The sequence below is a fragment of the Protomyctophum bolini genome (assembly GCF_963924005.1).
Source record: "Protomyctophum bolini genome assembly, chromosome: 2".
Classification (NCBI taxonomy): Eukaryota; Metazoa; Chordata; class Actinopteri; order Myctophiformes; family Myctophidae; genus Protomyctophum; species Protomyctophum bolini.
In genome coordinates, this window is record NC_137863.1 from 28,733,348 (window position 1) to 28,751,089 (window position 17,742).

Below are 17,742 nucleotides of genomic sequence, written 5' to 3' on the forward strand. Positions count from 1 at the left end.
CTGAGAGGATAAAACCAGAAAAGACTTGTTTACAAAGGGTCCTCCATTTTCAATTCATCAGAACATTCACTCCACTTCAATGTGGTATGAATTTTACAACAATTCCCAGATCAATAGCATGAAATGTACAGTTTTATGTGCCACAAAGGCTGGCATTTTACTATGAATTGCTGGGCAATTTATTTCAGGCTACTGTATTTTACTGCCGTCTTTCTTTGAAGGGCATTTTGTGTTCAGTTCAGTTCAGAATGAGACAAATGTGTTTGTTTGCCACATAATAACACAACGTGTCTTTGCTCTAAGGAATTGCACAGGAGAAATCAGTTGCACCAGGATCCAAGTAAAACCAAGGCCCTGCAAACCATCATCGAGATGAAGGTAGGAGACATTCTCCATTTAAACACATGCATGACGTTTTGTACAACTGTTATTAACAAATTGAGTCAATCATGCAAACATAGACATTCACATATGTTTTTGTAAAGAGCAATATTGTGATAATATGGGATATTGGCACTGTCAGCTCGATCCAATGTAGTTTACTGAATAGTCAAAAGCCATTTTTAAGACGTTCAATTTCTGTTCCATTGAGCTTGTAGATCAGCTATTTTCACTACCGTGCATACTTCCATATCAGTCTATCGGTTATATTTCCATATCAGTCTCGGCTATGCCATTGCTGAAGAATAATATGGCTCTTCACAACATTGCTTATATAGTCTGTGGTAGTTAACCCATGCCTGCATTAGAGAAACAGACCAACCTGAGAAATATTGTCGTGCGCGTCGGCCTGTAACTGCAGAGCAATGACATCACTTCCTCAAAATAAATCATGACATCACCGCTGAGCTGACACAGCCTCCTCACATGGGTCTGGATCGGCACTGAACAGGTCCCAGCATCCCCTAGCGTTGGTCATGTGACCCGACCCTTTCTGTGCTCCTGTGGATTTGCATGCAGAGCTAGGGGAAGGCCCGCCCCCTCTGCTGTGAAGGAACTCCCTGCAACTCTTTCTCTCAGCTCTCTCTCTCTCTCTCTCTCTCTCTCTTTTTGCTCCTCCAGTGCTGTATGGATGCTAAGAGCAGCAGGAGTAATCCTACCTCCCTCCCTCTCTCACTCCATCCTTCCGTTCCTCCCTTCATCCCTCTCTCCCTCCCTCCCTCGCTCACTCACTCACTCACCCACCAGAGACACCACAGAGCACACAGCCTGCCTGCTGCTACCATGGAAACAGGTGTGGTTGTTTACGGCAGTATGCAGAGAGATAGAAAGAGGGAGAGAGACAGAGACAGACAGACAGACAGACAGACAGACAGACAGACAGACAGACAGACAGACAGACAGACAGACAGACAGACAGACGGACGACAAGAGAGAGATAAAGGACAAGATTGACTGACCTAGGTCGATGAACCACTGAAAGCATTTGGATGGAATTAAAACTCTGACCGCTGAGGTACAGTATGAAGTCCTGTCTGTTACAGTAATGTTCTCAGAGCTGTTACCTGCCTCGGCACGAGGCTATACGTCTTAGACTGAGAGGAGATAGTTGTGCACATCAAAGTCCTCAGAGAGTGCAGAAAATGGATCCTTTGGGAAATGGGTCCTTTTTCTGCGAAACTTAGGGTAAACTGCACGTTTAGCGCTAAACATTGATATTGGTGTTTCCTCGCTCATTTCGGTGAGGAAGGAAGGTTTTCTTTTTAATCGATGGCATTCTCCTCTCTGGTGGGCTATACCTGGCCACCGACGCAAGCCAGAAGTTCAGAAGTTCAGAAAAATCTGGAGGGGTGGGGAGAGAGAGATAGAGAGAGAGAGAGAGAGAGAGAGAGAGAACAAGGTTCTAGTTCAATGTTCCGCAGGAGAGGGAGATGGACCATGGTCTAATCTTAAAGACATGGTATTATTTATTTAAAAAGCTGCACTCGCAGTCGCAGTCCAGTCTGTAACTTCGGCATTGATCTGCCAGCAACTACAGCAACACGGCTCTTACTTCACCTCACGTTTCCCTCTGGTTGGGCTGATCTCTCTGTCTCTGTGCTGGATGTCGGCTCAATATTTTCAAATGGTGATTAATCCTCTGTGTGGCTGCAAGCGATTTTCATCTGATATTACCCATAGATACTGCAGTTACTCTCAGCTACGTCAATCTCCATCTCTATCTCTCCGTTTCCCTCTCTCTTTCCCTCCCTCCTCTCTCTGTCTCTCTCTCTCTCTCTCTCTCTCTCTCTCTCTCTCTCTCTCTCTCTGTCTCTCTCTTTCTACTGGGCTCTCATTTTCACTTTCAGCTGCTCATTGCTACTCTTTTGCCTAATGTTCCGAGTGCACTGTGCTGTTTGCTGCACGCAACTTTGTGGAAATGCCAGTCTTAGTTGTGAGGTGTCTCTCTTCTGCATGTTTGCGTGCAGGACACCAAGATCGCCTCTCTGGAGCGCAACATCCGCGATCTGGAGGACGAGATCCAGATGTTGAAGGCGAACGGCTTACTGAACTCAGAGGACCGGGAGGAGGAGATCAAGCAAATGGAAGTGTACAAGAACCACTCCAAGTTCATGAAGACCAAGGTATACACACGGATGGAGAATGAGGGAAATTGTATGTACAGTACAGACATATACCTTGATATACATTTACATATACCATATACATTTATTTACATCAATTAAATGCTCAGTGTAATCCTACAAACTGCATTGGCTCGCTGCTGTATGGACTGAAGTGAACCGATTGAGCTGGCAACGTTTCTGAAACACGCTCACTTTAGCATTAAATTGATAGTGTCATCAGCAAAGTGTTTCGTTGGCAACTGTCTGACTGAGGCATTGCTTTTTTCTAGTACAGTGCAATAGCAATGACAAGGACACCTTTAACAATATAATTAGCTAATGTATTCAAAGGCTTATTCAGAGGTGCCTAATTATACCATCGTGCCATCTAACCATCCTTTACTTACCGTATTTGTAATTCTCATTAAATGAATCCTTTTTCAACAAGCTGTTTACTACGACTGGTTCTGACAAAGCTACTTCAACCCAGGGTATCCCATTGTTGGGCATATTATTATAGGCGAAAAACTAAAACAAAAAAGAAACAAGCTGTAGATCAGATAATGAGATAAAGTATACATTTTTGTGGTTAAGCAGTTACCTGGCCTCAATCGGTTAAGATTTCAGTACAGTATGTTGTCATCAACCTGTCCCTTACACAACAGCAATTGTTTCCACATCAAGGTGTATGCTGTCTCCGGAAGCTTTGAGCCTAATTTATGTAGATTTTTAGGCTGAGAGGCTGCTACCGATTTCTAAGCAGATAAGGAAAACAAATTTTCAGTCAGCAACACCGCTGTGCACAAAGTATGCACCATGTTTACATCCCTCTTATGATATTAGACAGCTATAAGCACGGACCAGCCGCAGTTTTGTTCTCCTATTTTTAGAGCTCTTTTCATCAATCATAGATGGAAGTGGTGTATAATACATGACGAATGCAGGGGAGTCGCTCCTAAATGCATCTTTAATGAGAGGAACGCATGGTGATGGAAAACAGTAGGAAAGCTTTACTTAACTGACCCACCCCTTCTAACCAAAAGCCTTTTATTATATCCGTGCTGACTTTATGGAAGTATTACCACAAGGTAATATACTGTACAGTATGCACCTCTGCTGCTGTGTAACATGTAAACGCGTACATTATGTTCTTAGTAACACATGCAGGCAATACAGTACACACATGCACACAGGCACACACACACACACACACACACACACACACACACACACACACACACACACACACACACACACACACACACACAGAATTATATTCAGTATTTGAACATGTGCTGAAATAACGTCCCATGGTCTTGAGCAGATTGACCAGCTGAAGCAGGAGCTTTCCAAAAAGGAGTCCGAGCTCCTGGCCCTGCAGACCAAACTCGAGACGCTCAACAACCAGAACTCAGACTGCAAACAGCACATAGAGGTGCTCAAAGAGTCTCTCACTGCCAAGGAGCAACGCGCTGCCATCCTGCAAACAGAGGTAACACAGACCGCTGCTGGTAACCAATTTGAAAGCTCAGAATCTGTTTGGTGTCATGCAATCTTATTGGCTAACTGCCCTAATAGATCCTCGCTCTGACTCTGGTCACAACGAATCCCATGCCTGAACACATGCATCAACCTAATGCCTAAACACTTTATCTATTATAACAAGTGTAAAGATGTCACGTGCAAAAAAGATGTGCCCACAAGCCAATGAAAACATGTACGCAGCGCACCCCGTCTTCTAATTGGCCACACTAGCTCTCAGCTCCTCCCCCTTTGGCTCCAGTCCGCAGAGACATCCTCACGGAAGGAATTGGAACGATACAGAGAAGAAATTGGAACGATACAGAGAATCGAACTATGAACCTTCCGATTCCCAAGTGGCCTCTCTATTTCCTGACAGACAGACAGACAGACAGACAGACAGACAGAGACTAGTCACTGTGCATGGTGGGCTTTAGGGCTTTCCACAGCTACCCCACAAGACAATCGCATCGTTTTAACCATAATACTAAATATAACTAAACATAAATCTCGCTTGAATTGGATTGCAATACTTTACAATTTCATCTTACTTTTTGGGCCCCGGGCTGCACCCCACCCTAGCCCAACGGTACTGTAGATCCGGCTCTGGGTATACGAAATAGCTTTACCGAAAATGGCCGCTATAGGTTTAACTGTGACTGCCTTTGAGGTGCTCCTGTTTGTGTGCTCCCACTGCGCTTCAGGTGGATGCCCTGCGCCTGCGTCTGGAGGAGAAGGAGTCCTTCCTGAGCAAAAAGACCAAGCAGCTGCAGGACCTGACAGAGGAGAAGGGCACTCTGGCCGGGGAGATCCGCGACATGAAGGACATGCTGGAAGTGAAGGAGAGAAAAATCAACGTCCTGCAGAAAAAGGTCAGCGGAGTCAACCAAAGACACAACAAACGGCTGGTGGACGTTGATCTCACAGACTGTTGTTTTAACCACACAATGCATTGTGATGCATTGTGAGCTTGTAGATCGATGCATTGTGAGCTTGTAGATCGATGCATTGTGAGCTTGTAGATCGGCTATGTTTTAGCAATTTTGGAAAACAGAACATTATAATTCGAGAGACAAGAATGAGAGTAGAGAGATGAGGAGTTGCATGCGCGCGCACACACACACACACACACACACACACACGCACACGCACCCACACACACACACACACACACACACACACACACACACACACACACACACACACACACACACACACACACACACACACACACACACACACGATAAAGATAAAGCATAGTTATTTCTCTTCATTTCTCCACTTTCTTTCTTTCTTTCTTTCTTTCTTTTTTTCCAAAGTTTTTCCAACCCAAAAATAAGAAGAACTACATCCTACCTATCTGTGAGCCATTATAATTTTTTTATTTTTAATTAACGTACAGTAAATGGCAAAAATATTAGCGCCTTTCTTTTTTTTTAAGTAAACTACACTCAGAAAATGTGTGAATGAGTGGTTTCTCTCTCTGCATTGAGGGATGAGAGTCTCTGTTGCTCTCCGGGGGAAATGTCTTGAACGGACAAGGAAGGAGATGTTTCTGCTTCACTGGCTCTAGTGTGTGTGCTATAAATACACTCTTGAGTGTTACTCTCGCTCTCCCTCTCTCTCGCTCTCTCACCCTGACCTCCCTCGTCCATGCCCATCTGCCTTTCTTTCCTGCTTTCTCTACTGTACTGCTCCTTTTCTGCTTGTGCAATGCCTCTATTCACTCCTCTCTCTATTATCAGTCTACGTTTCTAAAACTCTTTCATCACTGACCGTGTTGTTCAGACTATACGCCTACAGATATTGTCGCACAGCAAAGCAATCGCTGTAGCCTGCCTACTCAGTAATGATGTGCCTTATTCTGTCTGCATGTCCTGAGACAGTTATCAGCCGTCTTTAGTCGGCAGTGTACACACTCTCATCATTCTCAGCAAGTGCAGCTTTATTAGGACTTCCTCCGATCAGGCAATCCGACGACACTGGATATAATTTCCTTCTGAAAGGGCAAGAGCTTGGCTCTCCTTTGCGGTAAAACCCTGGCACGCGTCCCGACCCGTCAGCAGAGGGTATCATTCTTCAACAACCCCACTCTCAGTCCAACCCATGCTAATAATCACCTCTGGCTCTGTGTCTCTCCACCCCCATGGACCCCCCCGACAACCCCACCCACCCCCCGACCCTATGTCAGATTGAGAATCTACAGGAGCAGCTTCGGGACAAGGACAAGCAGCTGGGGAACCTGAAGGACAGGGTCAAGTCCCTGCAGACTGACTCCAGTAACACAGACACTGCCCTGGCCACGCTGGAGGAGGCACTCTCTGAGAAGGTACAGACCATCCAGTTTCTACATGCTACACACAAATTACTAGAGCCCGACAGACCAACAAATCAGTCAAAACCAATGTTTTGACTGATTTGTTTTTCAAAAAGCAACATTATTTGGAAGGGTGCTTTATAAATAAAATTTGAGAATGTGTAACATATAAGCACAAATAAATCAATACATAACTGTACATTCATTCATTAAAACACAAATAATAGATAGATCAATCTATAGTTTGATAGATCAAAATGAACACATGACCTTTATTACTTAAGCCCTATTATATTCAGAATGATTAAAAAATAACTGATGTGAATTTTTTTGAAAATGTTTCAAAATGTTCATCTGGAATGCCATGCCCAAATTAAGGATGCCAGCTTGAAAGTGGTAAAATGGGACAAATCGGCTGCCAATACAGAGACAAAGTCAAATATCGAGCCTGACTGTCTGGCCCTACAAATGACCCACCCTCATCATCTGATCGGTCATTGCATTGTTAGCATTGTTCTGGTTGAAGCAGAATTGTTCCCACTAGGAGGACTGATTGATTGAGCACTTTATTGAAAATGAATTCAACATGCATTGGGATTATTTACATTTATATCTTCCCCCATAGACCTAGTTTACAAAAATGTTGTGTGTGCGTTCTTGACAGGAGAGAATTATAGAGCGTCTGAAGGACCAAAGAGAAAGAGAGGACAGAGAACGCCTTGAAGAGGCGGAGTCCTACAAAAAGGAGAACAAGGACCTGAAGGAAAAGGTCAACACTCTGCAGCTTGAATTAACAGAGAAAGAGGTCAGTGTGAGAGAGAGAGAGAGAGAGAGAGAGAGCATGCGTTCATGTACTTGTCAGTGGCTCTAACTCAGTTTGCGTGTGTGGATTAGAGGGACTATTACCCTCTTCTTATGGGTGTGTGAGGGCGGCAGTTGTGTTCTGAAAGAATACCAGATTGTGTGCGTGTGTGCGACTGTGCGTGCGTGTGTTTCTGTCCTTTATGTGCATACTGTGCTGTAAGTGCTGTATGGTGTGTACACAGTAATTGCTGGGCAATTAAACTAAAATATATCGTAATATTGCTTATGTAGGCTAATTGAATAATCAAGAAGCAGGTTTTTATAGCCGTTATGATCTTGTAAATCTTCTATTTTCATAAGAATGTAATCGAGGCAAAAGTTTTAAATAATCATATTACTGTATTTATTTGAAGTCATATCGCCCACAGTGTGTAAAGAACCTCTTTCCTTGTCTACAGCAATGCATAAGCCTACAGTACATACAGTATAAGCCTATGTTTGTCTGTGAACAAGGGATTTCCCCCGCTGCTTTTTTAAATTGATTGATTGATTGATTGATTGATTGATTGATTGTTGTGATGTGCCCTCTGGTGCTTTGAGACCAGACCTGTCTGGATTGTTGCTGACCTGTCTGTCTGCTTTCCTGGTTGCTTCTGGTGGTCAGCATCTTTTCTGTGTGCCTACCCTGCAGTCCAGTCTCATCGATCTGAAGGAGCATGCCTCATCCCTGGCTTCCTCTGGGCTCAAGAAGGACTCAAAACTCAAGTCCCTCGAGATCGCTATCGAGCAAAAAAAAGAGGAGTGTAGTAAGTTGGAGACACAGTTGCAAAAGGTAGGTGTTCATCTCAAAGGGCAGATCACATCCTGTCATTCCTTTCATTTGTCCATTGATTGATTGATTGAATACCTTTAGACAGAAATGCAAACAGCAACATAGTACAGTCACTTCTAAAAGGATAGCACCAAAAAAGTCCTTGTGGTCTTGTTTCCTTTTGGGTCCTATGTTTCCAATCATGAATCAGATGCAGATCACCACTGAACCAGTGTGTGATCAGTAGGTCTGATTTCAGGAACAAGTAATTATACCATACATTGCAATTTGTGGCAAATTTGGTGATTCATTTAGCAAGGGCAAATTAATTTCAATAACACACATCATTCATAAAATGTTTATGAATGTTTAATTACTCTTCACTCAACTATACATAACTGGCAGCACATTTTCTGATTATTGTTTAACAGTGACTGAATGTGTGATCCTTAATCCCGTTCCCCGCCAACACACACGTTTTGCAATGCTGCCGGTTTCAACAGTAAAATATCATATAATATGGAAGTACCGACCAAGCAATGTGATTGATTGAAATGGCCTCTCCAGCAGTGCTCAAATGAGCAGGACAGCACACAAACTAATCACAATATAAATACAGTATCAGCTGTGTTGATGAGACAGTCTTGGCAGAGCAGCACTGCTGCTGCAGTGGGCTAAGTGGCTACCATTTTGCATGGAAGGTTTAAACATCAATCAATATCAACATCAAAATCTGGCATTGACATTTTAGAATTTCTATTGAATATCGTATTTACAATGAGATTGAGCTAACAGTTACGTTTTGTTTCTCTATGTAGGCTAGGGTATTGATTCAGTTTGGGAAAATGTGTCTGGCACACAGCCATCTCAATGGGTCTGGAATGGTTGAGTAAACAGGGACTCGGCTACTATTAGTTGCAACTAATGATGCTAATAAACTGCTTGAGAAGCCCCTGAAAATTGCACCTAAATGCCATGAAGGACCATCAATAGATAATTTTCACAGTGGCCATTTTGGCACACAGAAACACCTAAATGCCATACCTATTATTACCTTCAACTGCATTACCTCAGCATTTGTATTTAGCCACTGGCTGCTGCTGACTTCCTAAAAAGCAGGTGTTTCACCCAGGGACCACCCCTTACATCCTGCGTCACAGGGAAGTGTTGTATGAATAATGCACTTCCTCATTCGCTCGCATTGGGTCGTCCAGCTAAGCTAAGCCCAACTAAGCTAGCTATGTTGAATGGTGACATTCATGAACCAAAAATGATGTTTCATGGCAGTATTAATGTAGCCTACAATGTGTTGTTGTCAGGGAGAAACCTTGTAACAGCATCACCATATTTCAACGTTTTATGTTTTCTTCTGAGATTAATGTCCTACTTGCTACTTGCTTACAAATGTCTTACAACATGGAAATTCGACCAAGCAATGTGATTGATTGAAAATGACATGCAAGTTTTTCACTCGACAGCAACGATATGCAAGATAGTATAATCTCCCTTTCTCCTATATCCCTTTCTATCTGTGTGTAACTCAGACTCTGCTTGTTGACGCACAAGGCCATTGGTTGCTCTGCATGGGTACTCACTTGCCTCATGACTCACTTGCGTGCGCCTCATGAGCCTGAAGGCCCTGCTGTCGGCGCACCTGCCTTGTTGTTTATAAGCGTGCACTGCTCCTGCTAACCGTGTTTTTTAGCGAGTCGACCCACCATGATTGATATCCTTGAATAAGTTGAATTCCCTAACTGGCTGCACCCACATCATCGGATAAATGAGAGGAACGGAGTCCATTAGATAATATGTTCTGCCATAATTCATAACGTATATATCGTCCTCAATGTCCCTATATCCACATTTGTATTTGTGCACTGAGACTATAATGGTGCTGAGCTGTCCAACATGACCTGTAACATGTCTGCTCTGCCCTGATGGTGCCACTTGTTCTTCATTCTGGTTAAATCCAAAATTGTTAACCGTACTATCCTGCATCTTCCCCTCGCTTCTTCATCTCCTCCCCTCAATCACACCCCCCTCCCTCCCCCCACCCCTTTGCAATGTAGCAAGCTGAGCAGCTATTCAGTCAGATGAACAATCCTGTAAGTCCCTCTCTGGAGCTGTCGGAAGCACATATTGAAAGCATGAGGACACTGTTAACCTTTTGAACGTGCTATTGGGTGATCACGCACAGTCGACTCCCCGAGTTCTGCTTTCACTCACCGAGTTTAGATGCATGTGGACTGTGGCACTGTTTTATTATTCCTCGAGCTTTGTGTTACACCCTGAATTCTGTGCATTTCACTCTACCGTGTGCACTTCAACCGTTTTTTTACGATAAAGAGACGTTCATGCCTACAGATAACTTTTTAGAAAGTGTAGAGAAAAGGTGAAAACGGACCAAACTCATATATAAACCAAAGGGTTCTATGAGTTTGGTCCGTTATCAACTTTTCTCTCTTTTGCGTTGACTTATTGATTAGTAGGCTTCAAATGTTGTGTGACTGACTGTTCATAGTCTACTGACAACATAAAACAAATCTATTCATTTGGAAAAAATACTGTGCGCCGTGCGGTCAATCAAATGACAGCCTCTCTCCTCATGCTTGAAATATGGCATTACACAGTAAAATCCATAGTGTTATTTCAGCTCTGAAGAGCTTACAAATGGAACCAATGGAACCGGTAAGGATCCGAAGAGAGTACAAATAGGGTCCATTTAGTTCTATTTGCATTTAATTATCACTAAGGATTTTATTGTGTATATACTTTAGTGACTGCCTACTGATTGACTTGGATTCTATTGCTTCTGTTCTCTCTGTTCTTGGACTGGCCATTGCAAAGATTGTGCAGCTTTGTGGGGCTTGCATGACGTGTTCTACCTTGATGCATGTCTCAGTGTCACTGTTGCACTGCATCATTGTTGTTGTTCTTACTGTATGTGGTGAATGTAGGTGAGATATCCCAGCAGTGGTTGTTGATCACTATGCTGTTTTGGTGAACTTCTTTCCCTTGATTCAGTATTAACTCTTGTGCAACCTTGTGATTGTGTGTGGTTGGGTGTCATTTCAAGGGTGATATACTGTACAGTTCCGGGCATCCACCCCTGAATTATACTGTTCATTTATAGAAGAGAATTGTGATTAGTCCGTAGTGGCTAGTGGTGCTCTGATGGGACAGTCCAGGAGAACAGGATGATTTGAACCATCTGCTGCCACACATCTCATTGTAAAGAATATTATAACATATTGTAGTTTGACCTGACAAACACAAATACATGAACACGCATGCACACACAAACGATTGCCCAAAATGGCCTGCAGTTTAAAACTCACGTATCAACTCAAGTATAAGAAAACAAACACAATATACATACATAAATGTACAGTGTGGACACACAGATATTTTGTGTGCCAAGTGACTGGCAGACAAACAGAGCGCAGTAATAGCTTTGTTAGCGCTAAATGAAGCAGTACCAGTAATGATGCCCTTATCCAAAAGCCTTTTATTCATTCAGAGAGGAAGGGAAGTGTAGCTAGTAAATTTTCTGGCTGACTGGAATGTATGCGTCTCTTCCTGTGCCAGTAACTGTGTTATGGCTCATTTACTTCGCCATACGACCATGTCGCTCACTGGGGGAGTGACAAGGACGTATGACAAAGTAGAAATAGGGCTTCACTGTATCTGCCGCGCAAGTCGGATAGGCTACTGGTTACTGGTAGCATAATTCTCTCTCTCTGTCTGTGTGTGTGTGTGTGTGTGTGTGTGTGTGTGTGTGTGTGTGTGTGTGTGCGCGTGCGCATGCGTGCCATTGTTGCAGAAGGCTCATGAGGGGGAGCAGCAGACAATGCCGAGGGGGAACCCGGAGTATGTGGACCGGGTCAAACTCCTGGAGAAGGAGGTTTCCTACTACAAGGATGAAGCTGGCAAGGCCCAGACGGAGCTCGAGAGACTCCTGGACATCCTGAGGGAGGTAGAAACAGAGAAGAACGACAAGGACAAGAAGATTGCCGAGCTGGAAAGGTAACAAATATTAAGAGGATTTTATGGATTTGTTTCCAGTACGTTGTACTGTATGTTCAAAAGGAGCTACACTCACGGTGTACTATATTATTGTTATATCCACAATTAAAATGATGAAGGATTGCCTTTGCTAACAATTGTTAACTATGTGAAGGTAGATTATTGTCACTGTTATCAGACGGTTGTCATCTATCATCCTAGAGCTCCAAAGATCCCTTCATGGATCACGTCATCTTGAAAGTCTCTTACTGTATGCTTCATACTTTTTTACCACTTCCAACTTGGCATGCCTGTTTTGGGTGTGCCGTTATACTGTAGCCTGTAGGTTAAAAATGTCATTGCAGAATATTTTATTTTATTCCATTTTTCAAAACATTGAACATAATTTATTTTGTTTGATGGTTTGATAGGGCTTAATTGGTTAATTGCCTCTGAGCTTGTCATGTTCGTCGTCATTTTCGTGTGCACCAGTGTCACATCACGTGTTGATACATTCAGCCTTTCAATGGATAATATTTGATATGCATTTGGATAAACTTCAAACTGGGTGTTTATGTAAATATTGTCATAATGTATTAGTTGTGGTGACTAGCAATGTTTACTAATCAATCCAACTCAAGCACTTCTGTAAGGGCACAGCATAATTACAGTGTATCAGTCCTGATTGGGTTGGATTGAAAATGTCCCCTACATCCATAAAGATGACAGTGCCCTCATTCTCCCCTCCCATCCCATGGAAACCAGACCAATCTGCAAGTGTGAAATGAGTCTGGTCACGCCAGGACATGCAGTACAACCCATACACAATGTTTGTCCACGTCAGAGCCAACTGGCCAAACGTTTGGATGATTTGCAGTGTGGGTAACAGTTATTGAAAACACCTGAGAGATACTGAAGTAGAGATTGGTTAGAATATATTACATCTGATTCACACATGAGCACCGTCTCCTGCCCTATAGTATTCCTGCCCTAGCTGCCAGTGGACATTGTCAATGTCCCATTGTCCCTACCCCTGCCCTGTCCCTGGACATTATTTTCATTTCAGTGTCATGTTAACTATCTGTAGTGTCTGGATAACTGAGTGATTTTGTCCTTCTTTTGCCATCTTTACCTACTCTACTCTGTCCTCTTCCTTCATTTATCTTGCATTCCTCACTGTCCTTATTGCCCTCTCTCCACCCTCTTCTGCCCTAATTTCTGATGATTCTCAATCCTATTTTTCACTTTTCTTTCTCTGTTTTTTTTCTCATTCTTTCTCCCTCACACCTCTCTGTCTCTACTCGTGCCTTCCTTCTCTCACTCTACACCTTGTTGTGCCCCTGCCACCAGTCCCCCTCCCCCTGCCCCTCGCCCTGCCCCTCATCCCGGTGGCAGAGCCCCCCCTGACCCCGCCCCCCCTGTGACCGCTGCCCCCCCGCAGATAGGGGGCATGGTGTGGGATTTCCTGGGAAAGTGAGTGCTCTGCCCTGGCACTTAAGCTCGGCTGCGTGGTCCAAGTCTGCGACTGTGACCGCTGCACCTGCCTCTGGTTTCATCTGTTTGCATGGGTCTGCCTGCTGTCTGACGGATTCACAGATCTTTATATCAGAGTGATGGGCTCTCTCTACTATGAAGCATGTCTACTATCACTTTCCTTGCCCATCCACGTGATAGAAAGATCTCAAGATCCATGTAATTCCTGTGCAAATATTATGCATTCCTTTATGTTATTTCAGTTGTATGGGAATGTGCAAAGGTGGGTCTGTTATGTTAGTGCTGCAAGTGGTAGTCCCTCAGTGTCTTTTTGCTCATGTGTGTGTATTGTGTGTGATTGTGCATGTGGCTATTTTCTGTTTCTAAATTGCATGGCTGCACACATCAATCTCTGCATTGATGAGAAAACTATAAATTGCATATGATGTTTGTGATGATGTTTTTAATGTTATTAATATTTTAATATAACATCATATAACAACATGATGCAGAAGGTTTTGCATCATCTATGCAACAATCATTGTCAAGTATGAAGTCTAAATTCGGCAATATATGTCCATTTATTTAGGCATATATTGTGACTGTAATGTATTACTTTGACTCCTTGCCAGTGTTATTGTGCCCTCACTGCCCTGTGGTTCATGTTGTGGCCTGATGTTGCATCATCGTGCTTTCACACAAGGCTGTAAATCACACCAAGCATTCTAGATAGTCATCATAGAAAAGAATGTCGGCAAACAAATTGCACAATATCCATGGTAACCAAAGTTATATTGTTAGATTGTTAAGTTAGATTGCAGTTATAATTCACATATTGCTGTGTTGGATAGAATGCTAATTAACATCTGTAGTCACTAGTCAGGTAACATTGACAATATACAATACAAATACACAAATAGAGAGAAAAAAACGAAACAAAATACATTGTCAGGTTAAATTATTTGATTTAATTGGTGTGATTTTACAACCTGTCTGTTTCCCTTTCACCTTAACACACTCAATACATGTATTCCATTGTACACACACATGCACACACATTATATACCTTATTCTGTGTTTTTTTGTGTGTGTGTTGGCTGTTTTATATAGCTGAAGGTTCTGTCATTATTAGAGCTGAGACTTTCTCCTGTCATCAGCATGTATCTCCCCTGCTTATATACCAGACACCTACTGTATCTGCCTGTCTTCACCCATAAAATCTCCTTTTAACCTCACTCACCACTCAATTCCCTCTCAATAACACAATAATCACCAAATTAGGGCTTTATTCTCTGATGACGTTTTCCAATAACTGCTCCTTCCCTGCTCCCCTTTCCTTACCCTTTCCACATCCCCAGTCCAGTCCATCCTGCTCTGCCTAGCTTGCTCTACCACATACTAACAGTGTGGTAGGCCTGCATGAATTAAGTTGTCATGCTGCAGGTCTTACATGGTGCTGTAGTATAGGTAGAAACACATTAGCTCACAGTATGTTTCCAAGCTTGGATGTTAATTGCGTATGTTATGTTTAAGGATCTGCAACTGGTATTAAACTAAGTTTTGTGAGTTGAGTGTGCCAATCCTTTGATCTACTTGCTGTAGTAGACCACCGGTCAGCCTGAGGTGTATCATATCAGCTGTCTAGCTCTTCTCTCACGAAACTGAACCTCTATATGTACCACTCACACTCACCCTCCTGTCCTTACTCACCTGACCCAGACAACCGTCTTGCTGTCTGTCTGCAACTACTAGTCTGCAACTGAACCTCTTTGTACCATGCACTCACCCTCTTTACTCACCTGACCCAGACAACCGTCTTGCTGTTTGCATAGCTGTCCTTAATCTCTTGCTCGATGCTCCAACCTACTTCTTCCTCTTCTTCCTCTTTTCCACACACGGCTGATTTCTCCCTGTCCGACTGCATGTCTGCCACTCCCAGGCCTTGGCGGCAGATGCACATTGTACTATCTGCAGTTCTGCACCCTGTAGTAGCTCTGTCCGGCTGCGAGGCAGCCGCCGTTGCACACAGCAACGTCCCATGTTATTGAACTCCGGGAGTGTAAAAAAAAGTGGACGGCCGCTTACAGTATATAGGTCAATTGATTTTGTACTCTTATAGAGTTAAACTGACGCTGAGGATTTTGTGTGTGTAAGTGCCTTTGAACTACTCGCCCACATTGTTTGTGGATGAGCACATCACAGTAAAATCCTCAGTGACTCAATGACTCTGAGAGTGTGAAAAACAGATCCAAACGGACCATTTTGAGTCAATTTGGGTCTGTTTGGCACTGAGGGTTTCACCGTGCACCTTGGTCTTCTCTTGGCCCTGTTTCATTTTATTGCGAACGTCTAATGTCTTTGACTCTCTATCTCCTCTTGTATCCTGTCTCCCCCTCCTCTCCTCTTCCTCTGCCTGCCTGCAGTCTAGCTCCCAGCCGGTAAGTGACGTCCCTCTTGGCATGATTCCCTGCCCCCTCTCCACACTGCCACCTGGCACCTGACGCACTCTGCCACCCTCATTCTAATGCCTGATTTATATTTTGTTGCACAACGGTGTCCAGCACCAAAAATAGCTGATCTACATGCTTACAATGAGTTGCAACGAGTTCAAGCTCACAATAATTTGCAGCACACTGTGACGTTGTAGATCGACTATTTCCGGCATATGAAATTAGGCATAACTGTGGGGCCTGTGAGTCATCTCAACAAGGTCCTCTAACACACCAATGAGAAACTGTGGTAAATGATTAATCCGTGACTAAAACGTTGTGAATTTGTCCCGTTGACATCTTGAGAGGTGCTTTAAAATAATTAGTTTTTGTTTACTTACAGTATGTGCAAATTCAGTATTGAATTTAATCACCTTTGGTAACAACTGTCTCCAAGCTCTCACTTTTCTTTTCTTTTTTGCTAACAGATTAAGGCTAGCGGATGTCAGATTCAATGAAATGACTCCTTTGATGTGTGATGCTCTATTCGTTTGTGGTTTTCAGACAAGGAGGCAAAGACCAACCTAAGAAGGGTCCAAACATTAAACTTGGACCCCAAGCAGACAAGAAAGGCATGGGGCAAGATCCTCGTAAAGATGGCACTGTGGACCATTTAAAGGTGCAGGTTTATCTTGCAAATTATGTTGCTGCTTAGTGCTTATGGTGAGAAGTGTTGTTTTTGTTGGCTGCACAAATCTTTCTTTAACATACATAAAGTACATTTGCGTTCAGACCTGAATAGTTAGAGCAGTGCAATTACATACAAAGTCAATGCAAAGACGAGAAACTGCGCAAACAGGCGCGTTGCGAACGGCCGCCTGTTACAATCTTCCAAAGATAAATTACTCTGTCTACAGCCAATGGGCGTGTGACTCGAGCGAAGGGACTTATTTTTAACGCTGACCTGCGCAACCAAAGTAAAGTGATTGAAGTGACTGGAAACAAATATATATCGTCAGGTTTGAACGTAACAAAACGTGTGTGTGTGTGTGTGTGTGTGTGTGTGTGTGTGTGTGTGTGTGTGTGTGTGTGTGTGTGTGTGTGTGTGTGTGTGTGTGTGTGTGTGCGTGTGCGTGTGCGTGTGCGTGTGCGTGTGCGTGTGTGTGCGTGCGTGCGTGCGTGCGTGTGTGTGTGTCAGTTGGAAGAGCTAATGAACACTCTAGAAAGGACCAGACAGGAGTTGGATGCGACCAAGCAGCGGCTCTCATCAACCCAACAGTCGCTACAGGAGAGGGATGGACATCTGACCAACATGAGACAGGAACGCAGGAAACAGCTGGAGGAGATCCTGGAAATGAAGTTAGTGCCGACATCTGACGAAACAGCATTGCTTTTGTGCCGACTTCTCTCTCCATCACTGGTCGTATAGTCGGTTAATGTATTTTTACATTTTCTTTCTAGGAAATGAATACTGTCTACTACTATCAGAAGTGCATTTTCTTGACTAATGTTCTTAAGTATTTTTTTGAGTATCTGTACTTTAATTGAGATGTATTTTGGGATACTTTCACTCCACTTCAAAGACAATTATTTTTTACTTTGAAAAACAAAGAAACAAAAAAACATACTGCCTCATCAAAGTTGGTATGGTGACTTTATACATTGTCAATACTTGAATGTGTCCTTCCTTAATATATTATCAACACTTTACCCAAATACAGCTCAAGTGGAGTTAAAAGGTTTTGACCATTCATGTGGAGTTTTTTTCCGTCTGACTTCGTCATTCTAATCTCTAAAGTTGGAGTTGAGTGTTTGGACCGACAGTTTGAGGATCCA

At 43.2% G+C, this 17,742-nt stretch overlaps 1 protein-coding gene across 5 annotated transcripts in view; it reads left to right on the plus strand.

Moving 5' to 3' along the window:
* erc2 (ELKS/RAB6-interacting/CAST family member 2) overlaps positions 1-17,742 on the plus strand; it is a 54,097-nt gene that overhangs the window by 24,377 nt on the left and 11,978 nt on the right. For 3 of the 5 annotated variants that reach the window (XM_080793858.1, XM_080793859.1, XM_080793861.1), the window contains 12 exons: positions 304-378; positions 2,409-2,564; positions 3,871-4,038; positions 4,772-4,939; positions 6,259-6,396; positions 7,049-7,189; positions 7,880-8,020; positions 11,823-12,025; positions 13,355-13,477; positions 15,901-15,915; positions 16,471-16,585; positions 17,105-17,265. In XM_080793858.1, coding sequence (XP_080649984.1) covers positions 304-378; positions 2,409-2,564; positions 3,871-4,038; positions 4,772-4,939; positions 6,259-6,396; positions 7,049-7,189; positions 7,880-8,020; positions 11,823-12,025; positions 13,355-13,477; positions 15,901-15,915; positions 16,471-16,585; positions 17,105-17,265 — 1,604 coding nt within the window. Of the gene's footprint in view, positions 1-303; positions 379-2,408; positions 2,565-3,870; positions 4,039-4,771; positions 4,940-6,258; positions 6,397-7,048; positions 7,190-7,852; positions 8,021-10,068; positions 10,105-11,822; positions 12,026-13,354; positions 13,478-15,900; positions 15,916-16,470; positions 16,586-17,104; positions 17,266-17,742 lie in introns of all 5 variants that reach the window. The other 2 variants (XM_080793860.1, XM_080793857.1) reach the window with 2 other exon arrangements.